The sequence below is a fragment of the Copidosoma floridanum genome, unplaced genomic scaffold (assembly GCF_036245765.1).
Source record: "Copidosoma floridanum isolate Cflo_tuat_1 unplaced genomic scaffold, Cflo_Japanese_pri ptg000033l, whole genome shotgun sequence".
Taxonomy (NCBI): domain Eukaryota; kingdom Metazoa; phylum Arthropoda; class Insecta; order Hymenoptera; family Encyrtidae; genus Copidosoma; species Copidosoma floridanum.
Window position 1 is genome coordinate 17321 of NW_028321910.1, and position 11402 is coordinate 28722.

Consider the following 11402-nt stretch of genomic DNA (forward strand, 5'->3'; position numbering starts at 1 on the left):
CATGCACTTGCCATATATCTTCTCTCGTATCTTCTATACATCATATTTTTTTTTTAATTATAATTGATCTTTTGAAATCCAACTATTGTGTGCACTGTCAAAACCTAACCATTTAACGAAAATTTGATTTTTTCGTCGGCGTAAAATTTTCTCAACAAGGTAAGTATTAGGATACTTGGTTTTCTGCAGTTCTTGATCGTAAAAGCCACCAGAGATTGGCTGCTGCTGATAATCCTCCAAATGGTAAGTGAATGGCTTTGTTGGTGCTACTCGGGTAACAGTAAAAATTTCTGTCGACCAATTAGGCGTATAATCTTTTTCAAAAACTTGTTTAGTATTACTCATACGTACTTTATCACCATCTTTCAATGTTGATTTTGTTCCTTTTTCGAATATGTAAATTTTTGTAAAATATTTTTTCATTAGCTACTGAAACATATTTTGGCTTCACACCAATCGTTCGGTGTTTTCGATTATTGTAAGAAGTTATCAGCTGTTGTAAAATATTGAGCCACTTGTAATTACCTCTTACACTAAACTTTTTCCACATAGCATGCTTTAGGGTACGATTAAATCTTTCACATATAGACGTCTCAAGATTACTGTACGTAGAGTATAAGTTAATTTTGTAATTTTTCATGAGACCTTAAAAATTTGCGTTGTAAAACTCTTTACCACGATCGGTTTTGCAAATTAGTTGGAACTCTTCCTTCCATTATTATAGTTTTCATAGCTGCAGTCACATCTATACCAGTTTTGTTTTTTATATAATTAAGCAGAGCTTTCCTCGTGTAAGATCTATCACTTGCTCTTTTGCAGACGGATACACTTTTTTATACTCATACCTTCGCAATTGAGCCATGATAACAGGTCACTTTTATTTATACAACACATTTACTAAGCTCTTATCGCTCCGTCTGTCACATCTCATGCAACTGAAAGAGAGACTCCCTTTTCTAAATAGGCAGTCGCATAATACAGTATGAACACCTTATAAAAATGCGCACTATCAAGTAAATATTTTTACGTACCAAAACACGTACCCGCTTTTTATTTCAGCATAGGCATGTTTAAGAATGAATTCTACACCATGCTTTTGCTCTCTTATTATTGAGACGTATTGAATATCACCCTATATTGTAATTTTGTAAGCAAATTTACTAGCTTAAAATTTTTTATAACAAAAAGATCTGCTGGTAGAGGCTGCAGTCGTTGAGATGTTTCCAAGCGAGGAAGCAGTTGTCCCCCACGATACTCATACACCCGTTATCAAGAGTGCAACAGTGCCAATAGAAAACTCCAGATTTGACGCATTGTAAACGTTAAGATATCGTCAACGATTTCCATTCAAGTGTGTGAGAGAAAACGTGATTGTGGAAATTTTATTGTGGAAAAATCACTATAGATTTTTTCAGTTGTGGGACATTGCATTGGATCAAGTAAATTGTGTGTATCCAGAACTGATTACGGAGAGAAATACATGGAGGACATATCGCTCATACTATACGGCTAAAAGCAATGCGAACCCATTGCACATAATTTTATATTTTAAAAAGGATACTTATACTTTTTTATGCTGCTGTGAACTTTCAAGGTACAGCGTGGAGGACAGAAGAAGATTTATCTTCTGAAACGGTAGGTTATTCTAACACATTGAAAGAATATAATCCTATTGCATGACACATCTGCTGCCATAAAATTTTTCTTAGTGTGTAATAAACTTAAAGTGTGATAAAAAGAAGGGTATTGAGTAGTAGTGCATGATAGTTTTTTCACCACTATACACAAGACTTTCTTTGACATTTTTTATTACTCTATCTCAATATAGCCATACCTAATAAAACATTTCAAACCTTTTTTCTTTCACACTACTGGTATTAGCAACAGTCAGATTAAAAGCCAACAGTTGGAGCAACTATAACAGTGGTAGGTAGATAATCTTCTATTTTATAAAAACAAAGTTATAATGACCGGTCGAGGCACAGTATTTCAGGAAAGTCTCAACTTCTTGCACGTATATTTTATACGCTAACGATCTAAGACGCAGTTGTAGATTAAAATAAAATACAATTTTTTGTAGAATACATTTTTACTCTGATATGCAATGCAGAGATTCTTTAATGCTAAAATTAATATGAAAATAGATATAGAAATAGTAAAAATTGTTCTTGACTACAAAAGAATGAATTTGAAAATTTTACAAAGTGTTAGATGTAAGAATTCTAAGTAATATGAAAATATACTTTTTAATTTAATCAATTTCATGAATACTATCGTTCGAACACTTTAAACAAAAAATTGTTTTAAAATAGTCAATGGTTGAAAATTGTTTTGTAGTATGCTGTTCCTTAACATTGACTGATAAAATTAATCTTCTTGTAATTGTTATGCGCTATTGATGTGTTTTTTTTTTTACTTTTTTATAGAATTGTTGTTTCTAAAACTTTCGACAACGACACCAGTCAAGCTCTTTTCTTTACCCAAAAAAAAAAAATAAATTCAAATAAGGATGCTGTTAACGGAATACCTGTAAGTAAAATAAACAGTTGCAATATCCATGATAATAATTTTTTAAATTATAATAAAACCATTTTGTTGAACATCTTTTTTTTTTACTCTATAGCAGGGTCCAAAACTGGAACAGCAGGGACAAAAGCAGCAGCAGCAGCAGCAGCAGCAGCAGCAGCAGCAGCAGTAGTGTCAGGTATATTGTTTTTTTAATTAAAATTTTTAATTAAAAAAATGAGGTTTCATGATTTTCTTTTTTTTTCCACAACCACAGCCTCAACAGCAACCTCAGCCACAGAAGCAGCAGCAGCAGCCGTACGCGATGCAAATTGGAGAGAATTGGTTGGGAGAACCAACTCTAATGAAATTAAATAGAGTTGGCGATAACGGTCAACCAATTTTTTTCACTCTTAGATGAGAGGAGTGATATTATTTTATGCGTATTAATAAAATAATCACAAAAAAATATTGATAAGTGTTGATTTTTAATCTCCATCCTCTTATCCAAGAGAGCCAGAGACAAGGCCACATGTAGAGATCTGCGTATTTATGATTATCACTACTGCTTCCACTTGCAGAGTCCACTTCGTCATAACTGACTTGTACTTGTGTTACTGTAACTACCTAACTTTAAACTCTAGCGCCTCATGTACATTGTACAAGTCTTTACTGTCAATTATAAAAGCTTTTTTACTTACGTTATCTAGTGAGCAGCTGGTAAATTATATTTTAAGCAAACATCTCTTGTCAAAGACGCAAAAAATTTTGAGGACCAAGCCAAGCAATGTTGGGATACGCTTTCGGTTATGAAATGGTATACATGTTCTCTGGCAACACGCATCACTCGATACGCCCGCTCTTGAGAAAAAAATATGATGCTGGTACATTATACGCCTAAATAAGAAGCAAAGAGTTATCGGCCACGGCTTACACATACGTGTATCCTAGCATGACTCGTTGCACCCGCTGTGCAAGATTTGTCTTGCGCGCCCATGCCCTCCCCTCCCCCTCTTTCTGCTTAAAAAAGAGGGAGCTGCTGCTCGCTTGGTCTCTGCCGGCGCGAGCGAACAGTTTGATCGAGTGGAACCAACTTGTGTGCACGCCTTGACCTCCTGCTTCGCTGGGGACTCTCGAACCGGACCTCCACGTCGATCTGCCTACTCTAAAATATCTGTTACGGCTGGTCTGCCGATCTTGTATTTACTCGACGTCCTAATAAAGAATAATTTAAACATTGGTCCTTCGAGCTGGATAGCGTGACTGGGACAGACAACCGCCAGAACCTCATCGAGCCCAGGACAGCCAGAACCACTGTGCTACGCGAAGCAATGTAAGTAGGACGATGTGAGATGCGATCATGCGAAAATACATTCTCTACGTCCGAGAACGTATCAAGACATTGGGCCTCTGTTGCAAGTGATGCAATCGTGCAGAGCCGCGCCACGTGGTAGAGCGATTTAAGGTTATGATAGCCTTAACAAGATATGACAGGCGAGAGACGCTCCACCGCGACTGCCGTGCAGTCCGCGTCGTGGACCTCGCGTGCGACCGCGATTACTCAGTCAGTGAGGCTGTAGAGAGGTTTTGGGTTGCAGATTGCAGGCTGCTTCATGTTTAAACCACGGGATTTACTAGTTCACGTCATCCCGCGGCTGGTCGGGTCGACAGATTCATTTGCGATTCCTCACGCCCTTTTTCTCAAATATTCTACGTAGACTCATTTGGCACGCACGATTGCACCATAAGTAACAAGGCGCCGTTTGAGAGACAAGCGTCGAGCTCAGCGCGTGACTAATTTACAGGGATAACCAAGGCTGGCTCTCGTTGCTGGAAACGCAGCAAGCCCTGCTAGAGATTCTCGCGGAATTCACTCAATCCGCCAAGAGCGTCAAAGTATGGAGCATGGGACTCTTCGACGCCAGGTTCAAGCTACTCGCTAATTATTGGAATGACTTCCAAGCCAATCATAAGGATCTGATTCAGGGCGCACCTGTGGAAAAAGTTGCCTCCTTGAGAGCCCTGTACAGATCCACAGAGGGATACTACCTCGACGCTAAGGCGTGTCTGTATGACGCTAGGAGTCGGCTGTTCCCGGCCATGCCAGGAGGTGGTGACCAGTTACTACTCCCCGGACCGCTCTCTGGACCGCACTCGGGGCCTTGCCTGCCGAGCATAAATATCCCGCTCTTCTCTGGCCGTCGCGAGGATTGGCAGTCTTTCCGCGACCTGTTCCAGGCGCTCATTCACCAGGATGCTCGGCTCACCGACGTCGAGAGGCTTTACTACCTAAAGGCAAACGTGCAGGGTGAGGCAAAAGCAGTTCTGGACACCTTGCAGCTCGTTGGCTCCAATTATTCCACGGCCTGGAGTCTTCTTGTCTCGCGGTTCGAGCATCGCCGCCTCCTTGTGCAGGACCACGTCATGGCACTCCGAACGCTCAAGCCTCTGCGCGAGGAGTCCGCTGCTGTTCTGCAGGGCTTGCTCGATGCCTTAGAAAAGCACCGTGATCAACTGCGAGCGCTCAATCAGCCGGTGGAACATTGGGATGTGTGGATGGCATTTGTTGCCTCGACCGCCATGGACCCCTCGACTCGGAGAGCCTGGGTAGACGAGCTCGAGAAGTTGGAGGCAGCCAGCTCTGCACAAGGGGAAGCGGCCTCCTTCGCCACTTTGTCCAGCTTTCTGCGAAGGCGCGGCCGCTCACTGACTTCAATGGAAGCCTCGCGCCCTCCCCGATCGACGAACGATCCTGTACACTCGACCGGCAGTCGCCCTCCCGCGCCGACGTCACTCAGCCGCAACCACCGATCTTTAGCCACCCACGCAGTCGACGATGACTGCCCTGCTTGCCACGCGCCGCACTACGTAGGTCACTGCAGCCGTTTCCTGGAACTGGACGCGCTTGGGCGAAGGGGTTTCGTCGCTCAGCACAAGCTGTGCTTTAACTGCCTGAAGCCGGGCCACATGGCAACTGTCTGCCCTTCCCAAGGCGTATGTCAATATTGCAAGGCGTGGCACCACAGCCTCATCCATGATGGCGGTCGCAAGCGCATGGCCGCGCCCGATCCAGCACCAGCTGAGGCAAAGCAGTGTCTCTTCACCTCGGACTCCAAGGACGGAATCGACGCGGCAGCTGCTTCACCGTTGTGACTAGCCGTCTTACCCACGCTCAAGGTTCAGCTCATGGGCCCCGGGGGGCGGACAGTCACAGCAAGAGCACTCGTCGACGCTTGTTCGGAGATCTCAATCACGTCCACTGCCCTTGCTCGAAAGCTTGGCGCCAGTCCCGAGCCAGCCGTCACGAGCATCTCTGGCGTCAGAGGCGCTGTCTTTATGCGCTCCCCAACGATTGCAAGTTTGCAGCTCCAAACCCGGAACTCAACCCGGACGTTGTGGCTGACTGCGCACTGCTTGCCCCAAATGGGACTCCGCACCCCCTCCGGACCGTTACAACCAGCCGTCATCGAACTCTGGAACGATTTACCAGATCATTCAGACCCGACCTTTGGAATACCGGGCGGCGTCGATATCCTACTTGGAGCCGACGTGTACCCCCATCTACTACGGCCAGGGCAGTTATTCCGTGGAGATATCGTCGGACAGCTCACCGTTGCCGGCTGGATGCTCGCCGGTCACGCACCGGACCAAGCGACCTCGTCCTCGCTGGCTGCTTGCATGACGACACAGGACACCTCAGCTCCGCCTTGGCACGAGCAGCTAATCGCACTAATGCAACGGTTTTTGGAATTGGAGGACGTGCCACGGGTAATTCGTCAATCTCATGATGACATCGAGTGCGAGGTCATCTTTGCCGATCATCATCGGGCTGCCGACGGGCGCTATGTCGTCCGCCTCCCGCTCAAGCGCGACGGAATTGAGCGACTAGGGGAGAGCTTAACCGGCGCTAGAGCATCCCTTCGTTCGCTACAGCGCAGATTGCGGGGTGCCCCAGAGATGGCCATCGAATATGCACGCTTTATGGACGAGTATCTTAGGTGCGGGCACATGCGGTTACTGACCAACGTGGAGCTGCGCGAGTCGTCGGGCCTCGTGCATTATATCCCGCACCATGGCATCTGGCAAGCTGGCGACCACCGGAAGAAACTGCGCGTCGTATTCAACGCATCGCGACCGACATCCACTGACTACAGCCTCAACGATATCCTGCACGCCGGACCGAAGCTCCAAGCCTACTTGCCGACCGTCTTGCTCCGCTGGAGAAGGCATCGGATTGCCTTCTACGCGGACATCCAGATGATGTTTCGGCAGATCTGGATCGACAAGCGTGACGTGGACCTCCAGCGTATACTGTGGAGCACTGATGACTCTAGCCCGCCGAAGCACTATCAGTTTCTCACTGTGACCTACGGTGAAGCTAGTGTTCCCTATCTCTCTCTCTACGGATGATTTCCCAGCTATGCAAGGATGAAGGCCATGCTTGGCCCGAGGCCGTGCCTGTTGTCAAACAAGATCGATGCGTCGATGATATTCTCTCTGGCGCTGACGACGTTGAGACGGCTCGACTTCGCCACGACCAGCTGATCGGCTTGTTGCAAGCTGGGGGCTTTCCCCTGAGAAAGTGGGTGGCCAACGATCCGGAGCTGTTGCGTGATCTCTCTCCAGATGCCCGACTAAGGCCGAACTGGCGACAGCTCAGCGCAGACGGTCTTGTCAGCGAACTCGGCGTCAGCTGGGACCCGATTGACGATTGCTTCCATCTCACGCCGCCTACCCTACAGCCACGGCCGACCAAGCGCGCGATGCTTGCCGCTCTAGCGAGACTCTTCGATCCCTGTGGATGGATCGCGCCCGTTGTCTTAACTGCCAAAATGATCATCCAGGATCTCTGGCGAGCGCGACTCGAATGGGATGAGCCCGCGCCTGCGACCATGGCCCAACGCTGGAGCGGATTTCTGACTCAACTGCAGAATGTCCCAAGCATTGCCATTCCTCGCTGGATCAGCTGCAGTCCCGCCACTAGTTTGTAACTCCACGCATTTGCAGATGCGAGCCGACGTGCGATGGCTGCTGTCATGTACTCGTGCTCTGAGAACCCAGCTGATGGTGTCTGCATGATTATTTTGATGTCCAGGACCAAGTTGACCCCCATCAAAAGCTGGCAGCCAGACGCCACTAGTCCAACACGTATGACGATCCCTCGATTGGAGCTACGAGCGGCACTGCTCACCACGAGGCTGCTACGCATGGTTGCCGAGGAATATGCTGTGAGCGTTGAGCACTGTCACGCCTGGAGCGACTCCCAGATCGTGCTTCACTGGCTCCGATCATCGAAGCCGACAAACAACTCATTGATCGACAATTACGTGGCTCACATCCAGGAGCTTCTGCCCTCCCACGTATGGAGATATGTTCCGACGGACTCTAATCCAGCGGATGTGGCGTCCCGAGGCACGGATCTGTTAACGCTTCAGCAAATGCGTGCTTGGTGGGAAGACCCTTCTTGGCTCACGGGCCCTCTTGACTTGTGGCCAGCCGAAAACGCAAAGTTGCCTAGCTCCTGCAACCCAGTCACCGACGACGCCCTCCAATCTTGTTGTGCTGTTCAATGCACTACGCCAAATCTGCTCGAAAAGTTCTCAGACCTTGGCCATCTCCTACGCTTCCTCGCTCGACTGCGTCGCTGGATCCGTCGTCGGCTACGTCGAGATCCCGCTCCCTCGCCTTTCGCCCTTCTGACGACGATTGAGCTGCGCAATGCCTACCTCGCCTGCGTCCACCTCAGCCAGCGACAATTCTTCGCGCTAGAGATTGCGAGCTTGCAAAAGGGCGGCCGTGTCCCTGCGAAAAATCCACTGCTGTCTCTAAACCCGATCTTCTCCGATGACGTCCTTCGAGTTGGTGGTCGTCTCCAACATTCTGCGCTCACCTTCGATGAGCAGCATCCGCCAATCCTTGACAGTCGATGCAGCCTCGCTCGTCTCATTATCCAGTGGGCTCATGCTCGTGCTCTTCACGGAGGAGTTAGAGTCACCAGCGCCTATGTGGCTCGCAAGGCCTGGATTGTTGGCGGGCGGCGGGGAATCAAAAGCATGCTCCAGGGATGCGTGGTCTGCGCCCGACTGCAGGCGCGGCCTGCCACTCAACACATGGCACCTCTACCGGCCGCACGGGTTACTCCTGCTCGAGCTTTCTCTCGCACTGGAGTTGACTACGCTGGCCCATTCAACATTTTGTCTGCTAAGGGCCGAGGCATCCACACAAGCAAGGGCTACGTCGCGATTTTCGTCTGCATGACCACCAAGGCATCACACCTTGAGCCCGTTGGTGATCTCTCCACCGAGTCATTCATTGGAGCGCTCACAAGATTCTGCGCCAGGTGCGGTCAGCCCTTAGAGATCTGGAGTGATAACGCCACCTGCTTCCGCGCCGCAGATCGTGAAATGCGCGAGGCTCTCCAGGATGCCGAAATAAAGTGGGAGCGTGTTGCTGGCTCACTGGACGAACAAGGCGTCAAGTGGCACTTTATTCTTCCACGGGCACCCCACTTCGGCGGACTATGGGAGGCCGGTGTCAAAGCAATGAAACATCATCTCCGTCATGCCCTTGGACCGCGCAACCTCACCTACGAGGAGTTTTCCACCGTTTTGGCCAGCATCGAGACGGTCCTCAATGAATTCTGTGCTTGAGGCCAGTACCCCGCCCGAGAAGCTCGATCGCCTAAGTCACTGGAAGCTGGCCTGGGGAATCCGAGACCAGTTCTGGAGCCGCTGGAGCCGCGAGTACTTGAACACGCTCCAACAACGACCCAAGTGGAAGGTCCCACGCCGTAATTTCCAGGTTGATGACGTCGTCGCCGTGGTGGACGCCACGCTCCTCCAGTCTAGCGGCACGTGGCCGCTCGGTCGCATCATCTTGGTTCATCCCGGACCCGACGAGCTCGTTCGCGCCACCACCATCCAGACCGCCACTGGTGAATACACCCGTCCCATCAGCAAGCTTTCTCTACTGCCCGTCCGATCGCCTAGTGCCGGCGACGCCGCCTCCAAAGACCCTGTGGCCGAATCTGACCCAGGTACGGCGGGCGGAGACTGAGATCGTTCACGGAATTGTGCAAGATTTGTCTTGCGCGCCCATGCCCTCCCCTCCCCCTCTTTCTGCTCAAAGAAGAGGGAGCTGCTGCTCGCTTCGTCTCTGCCGGCGTGAGCGAACAGTTTGATCGAGTGGAACCAACGTGTGTGCACGCCTCGACCTCCTGCTTCGCTGAGGACTCTCGAACCGGACCTCCACGTCGATCTGCCTACTCTAAAATATCTGTTACGGCTGATCTGCCGATCTTGTATTTACTCGACGTCCTAATAAAGAATAATTTAAACACCCGCCCTTGCTAAGAAAAAAATATTACACTGGTACATTATACGCCTAAATAAGAAGCGAAAAGTCATCGGCCACGGCTAACACATCCGTATAGATAAGAAATAATAGCTCCATTACTTGGCAAGGTACTGCGTTGAGTAAGCCAACGTTGGTCGCAGCTAAACGGGATACGCGATCCGCTACATCTACTGATAAGAAATACACGTTCATACTTGATCATCTTCCTCTCGCGCTGTACGTTGGGCTTGTCACACCTACACCTTTCGGACCCATCCTGATGACGTTGGAGCTTGATTCGCGGTCGGAAAGGAAGGGAGCTGTCAGTACGATCCAACGTCACAGCATCCGGAAGAGGCCCCCTTCCCCTGACGTTCCATCCGAGTAGTCCGCACCACCCACCGCCCCTACCACCCGTGCCCCTTCTCCCACCGCTGTACGAAAATTATTGCGTGTATGTGGGCCTCGTATCACTTGATGCACCTGCTCTTGCTAAAAAAAAAACATTCTGCTGGTACATTATTTGCCTTAGTAAGAAGCGGTGAATAATCAGTCATCGCTAATGAATGCATAAATTTATTTTTTGAGAGGTCGCTATTATACCTCTACAGGAAAATGCTACACCTTCAGTTTTTGTCTTTAAGCCCCCATATTCTTGGGCACAGCTCTTACCTAAGAACAAATGTGAAAGTCGATGGTTGGAGATTAATTACCACGATCTTCGTTGGAGCTCAGGAGAAGTTCCCTACGAGGATCTAGCAACAACCTTTCGAGCCATTATCAAAGACGATGATGTTATTTACGTAAAAGGTCTTGAAAAAATCAAATGGTTGCGCCGTGTGCTATTTAATAGGTACATTACTCATAGTATGATTATACGCTTTACTAAATATTTGCAAAATATAATTATTTTTAAAGGTACATTTATGATATTAAGCAATTTCCAGCTTTAAAAAAATTAGGATGGATGATATGGAATGCATGAATCACCAATTTAATTCAGCTCATTGTGCTGTAAAGAATTCTACAGCTTTAAAAAATGGATTTCAAAAGAGCAGCAACGACAAAACGATATTTTTCAATTAATGTACACCTGATACACAATACTTATGCAATAAATTAGTTTTTCATGAATCTATATCGATTTTCTTCATTCACACCTCCATATTACTGCGCTAATTAAAATTACTTTATCATATTAACTGACTCTATTCGTTGGCGAGGTATTGCGGTGGAGAGGAGTAAGCCAAGCAATATTGGGATACGCTTTCGGATTCGCGGTCGGAAAGGAAGGGAGCTGTCAGTATCATCCGACGTCACAGCATCCGGAAGAGGCCCCCTTCCCCTGAAGTGACCATCCGAGTAGTCCGCACCACCCACCACCCCTACCGCCCGTGCCCCTCCTCCCACCACCCGATTAGCCTCTCCTTCACCACTGCCTCTCCTCTACCGCCCGATCAGCCTCTCCCCCCACCACCGCCTCTCCTCCACCGCCCAATCAGCCTCTCCCCCCACCACCGCCTCTCCTCCACCGCCTCTTCTCCACCCACAGCTATGGCTAG

The 11402-nt window shown here is 48.4% G+C and overlaps 2 protein-coding genes across 2 annotated transcripts; both read left to right on the forward strand.

The window, feature by feature from the left end:
• The first annotated feature begins 5928 nt into the window (after positions 1-5928).
• On the forward strand, positions 5929-6915 carry LOC149373282 (uncharacterized). Its single transcript, XM_089597514.1, has one exon. The coding sequence runs from the start codon at positions 5929-5931 to the stop codon at positions 6913-6915; it is 987 nt and encodes a 328-aa protein (XP_089453640.1).
• A 614-nt stretch (positions 6916-7529) lies between these two features.
• On the forward strand, positions 7530-9155 carry LOC149373283 (uncharacterized). The gene has a single exon (XM_089597515.1). It carries the CDS (start codon positions 7530-7532, stop codon positions 9153-9155), a length of 1626 nt encoding a protein of 541 aa, XP_089453641.1.
• The last annotated feature ends 2247 nt before the right edge of the window (positions 9156-11402 follow it).

Bases quoted from the DNA above. Each gene is read 5' to 3' on its own strand.
- LOC149373282 (XM_089597514.1), top strand. From the start codon at position 5,929: ATGGGACTCCGCACCCCCTCCGGACCGTTACAACCAGCCGTCATCGAA.
- LOC149373283 (XM_089597515.1), top strand. From the start codon at position 7,530: ATGGCTGCTGTCATGTACTCGTGCTCTGAGAACCCAGCTGATGGTGTC.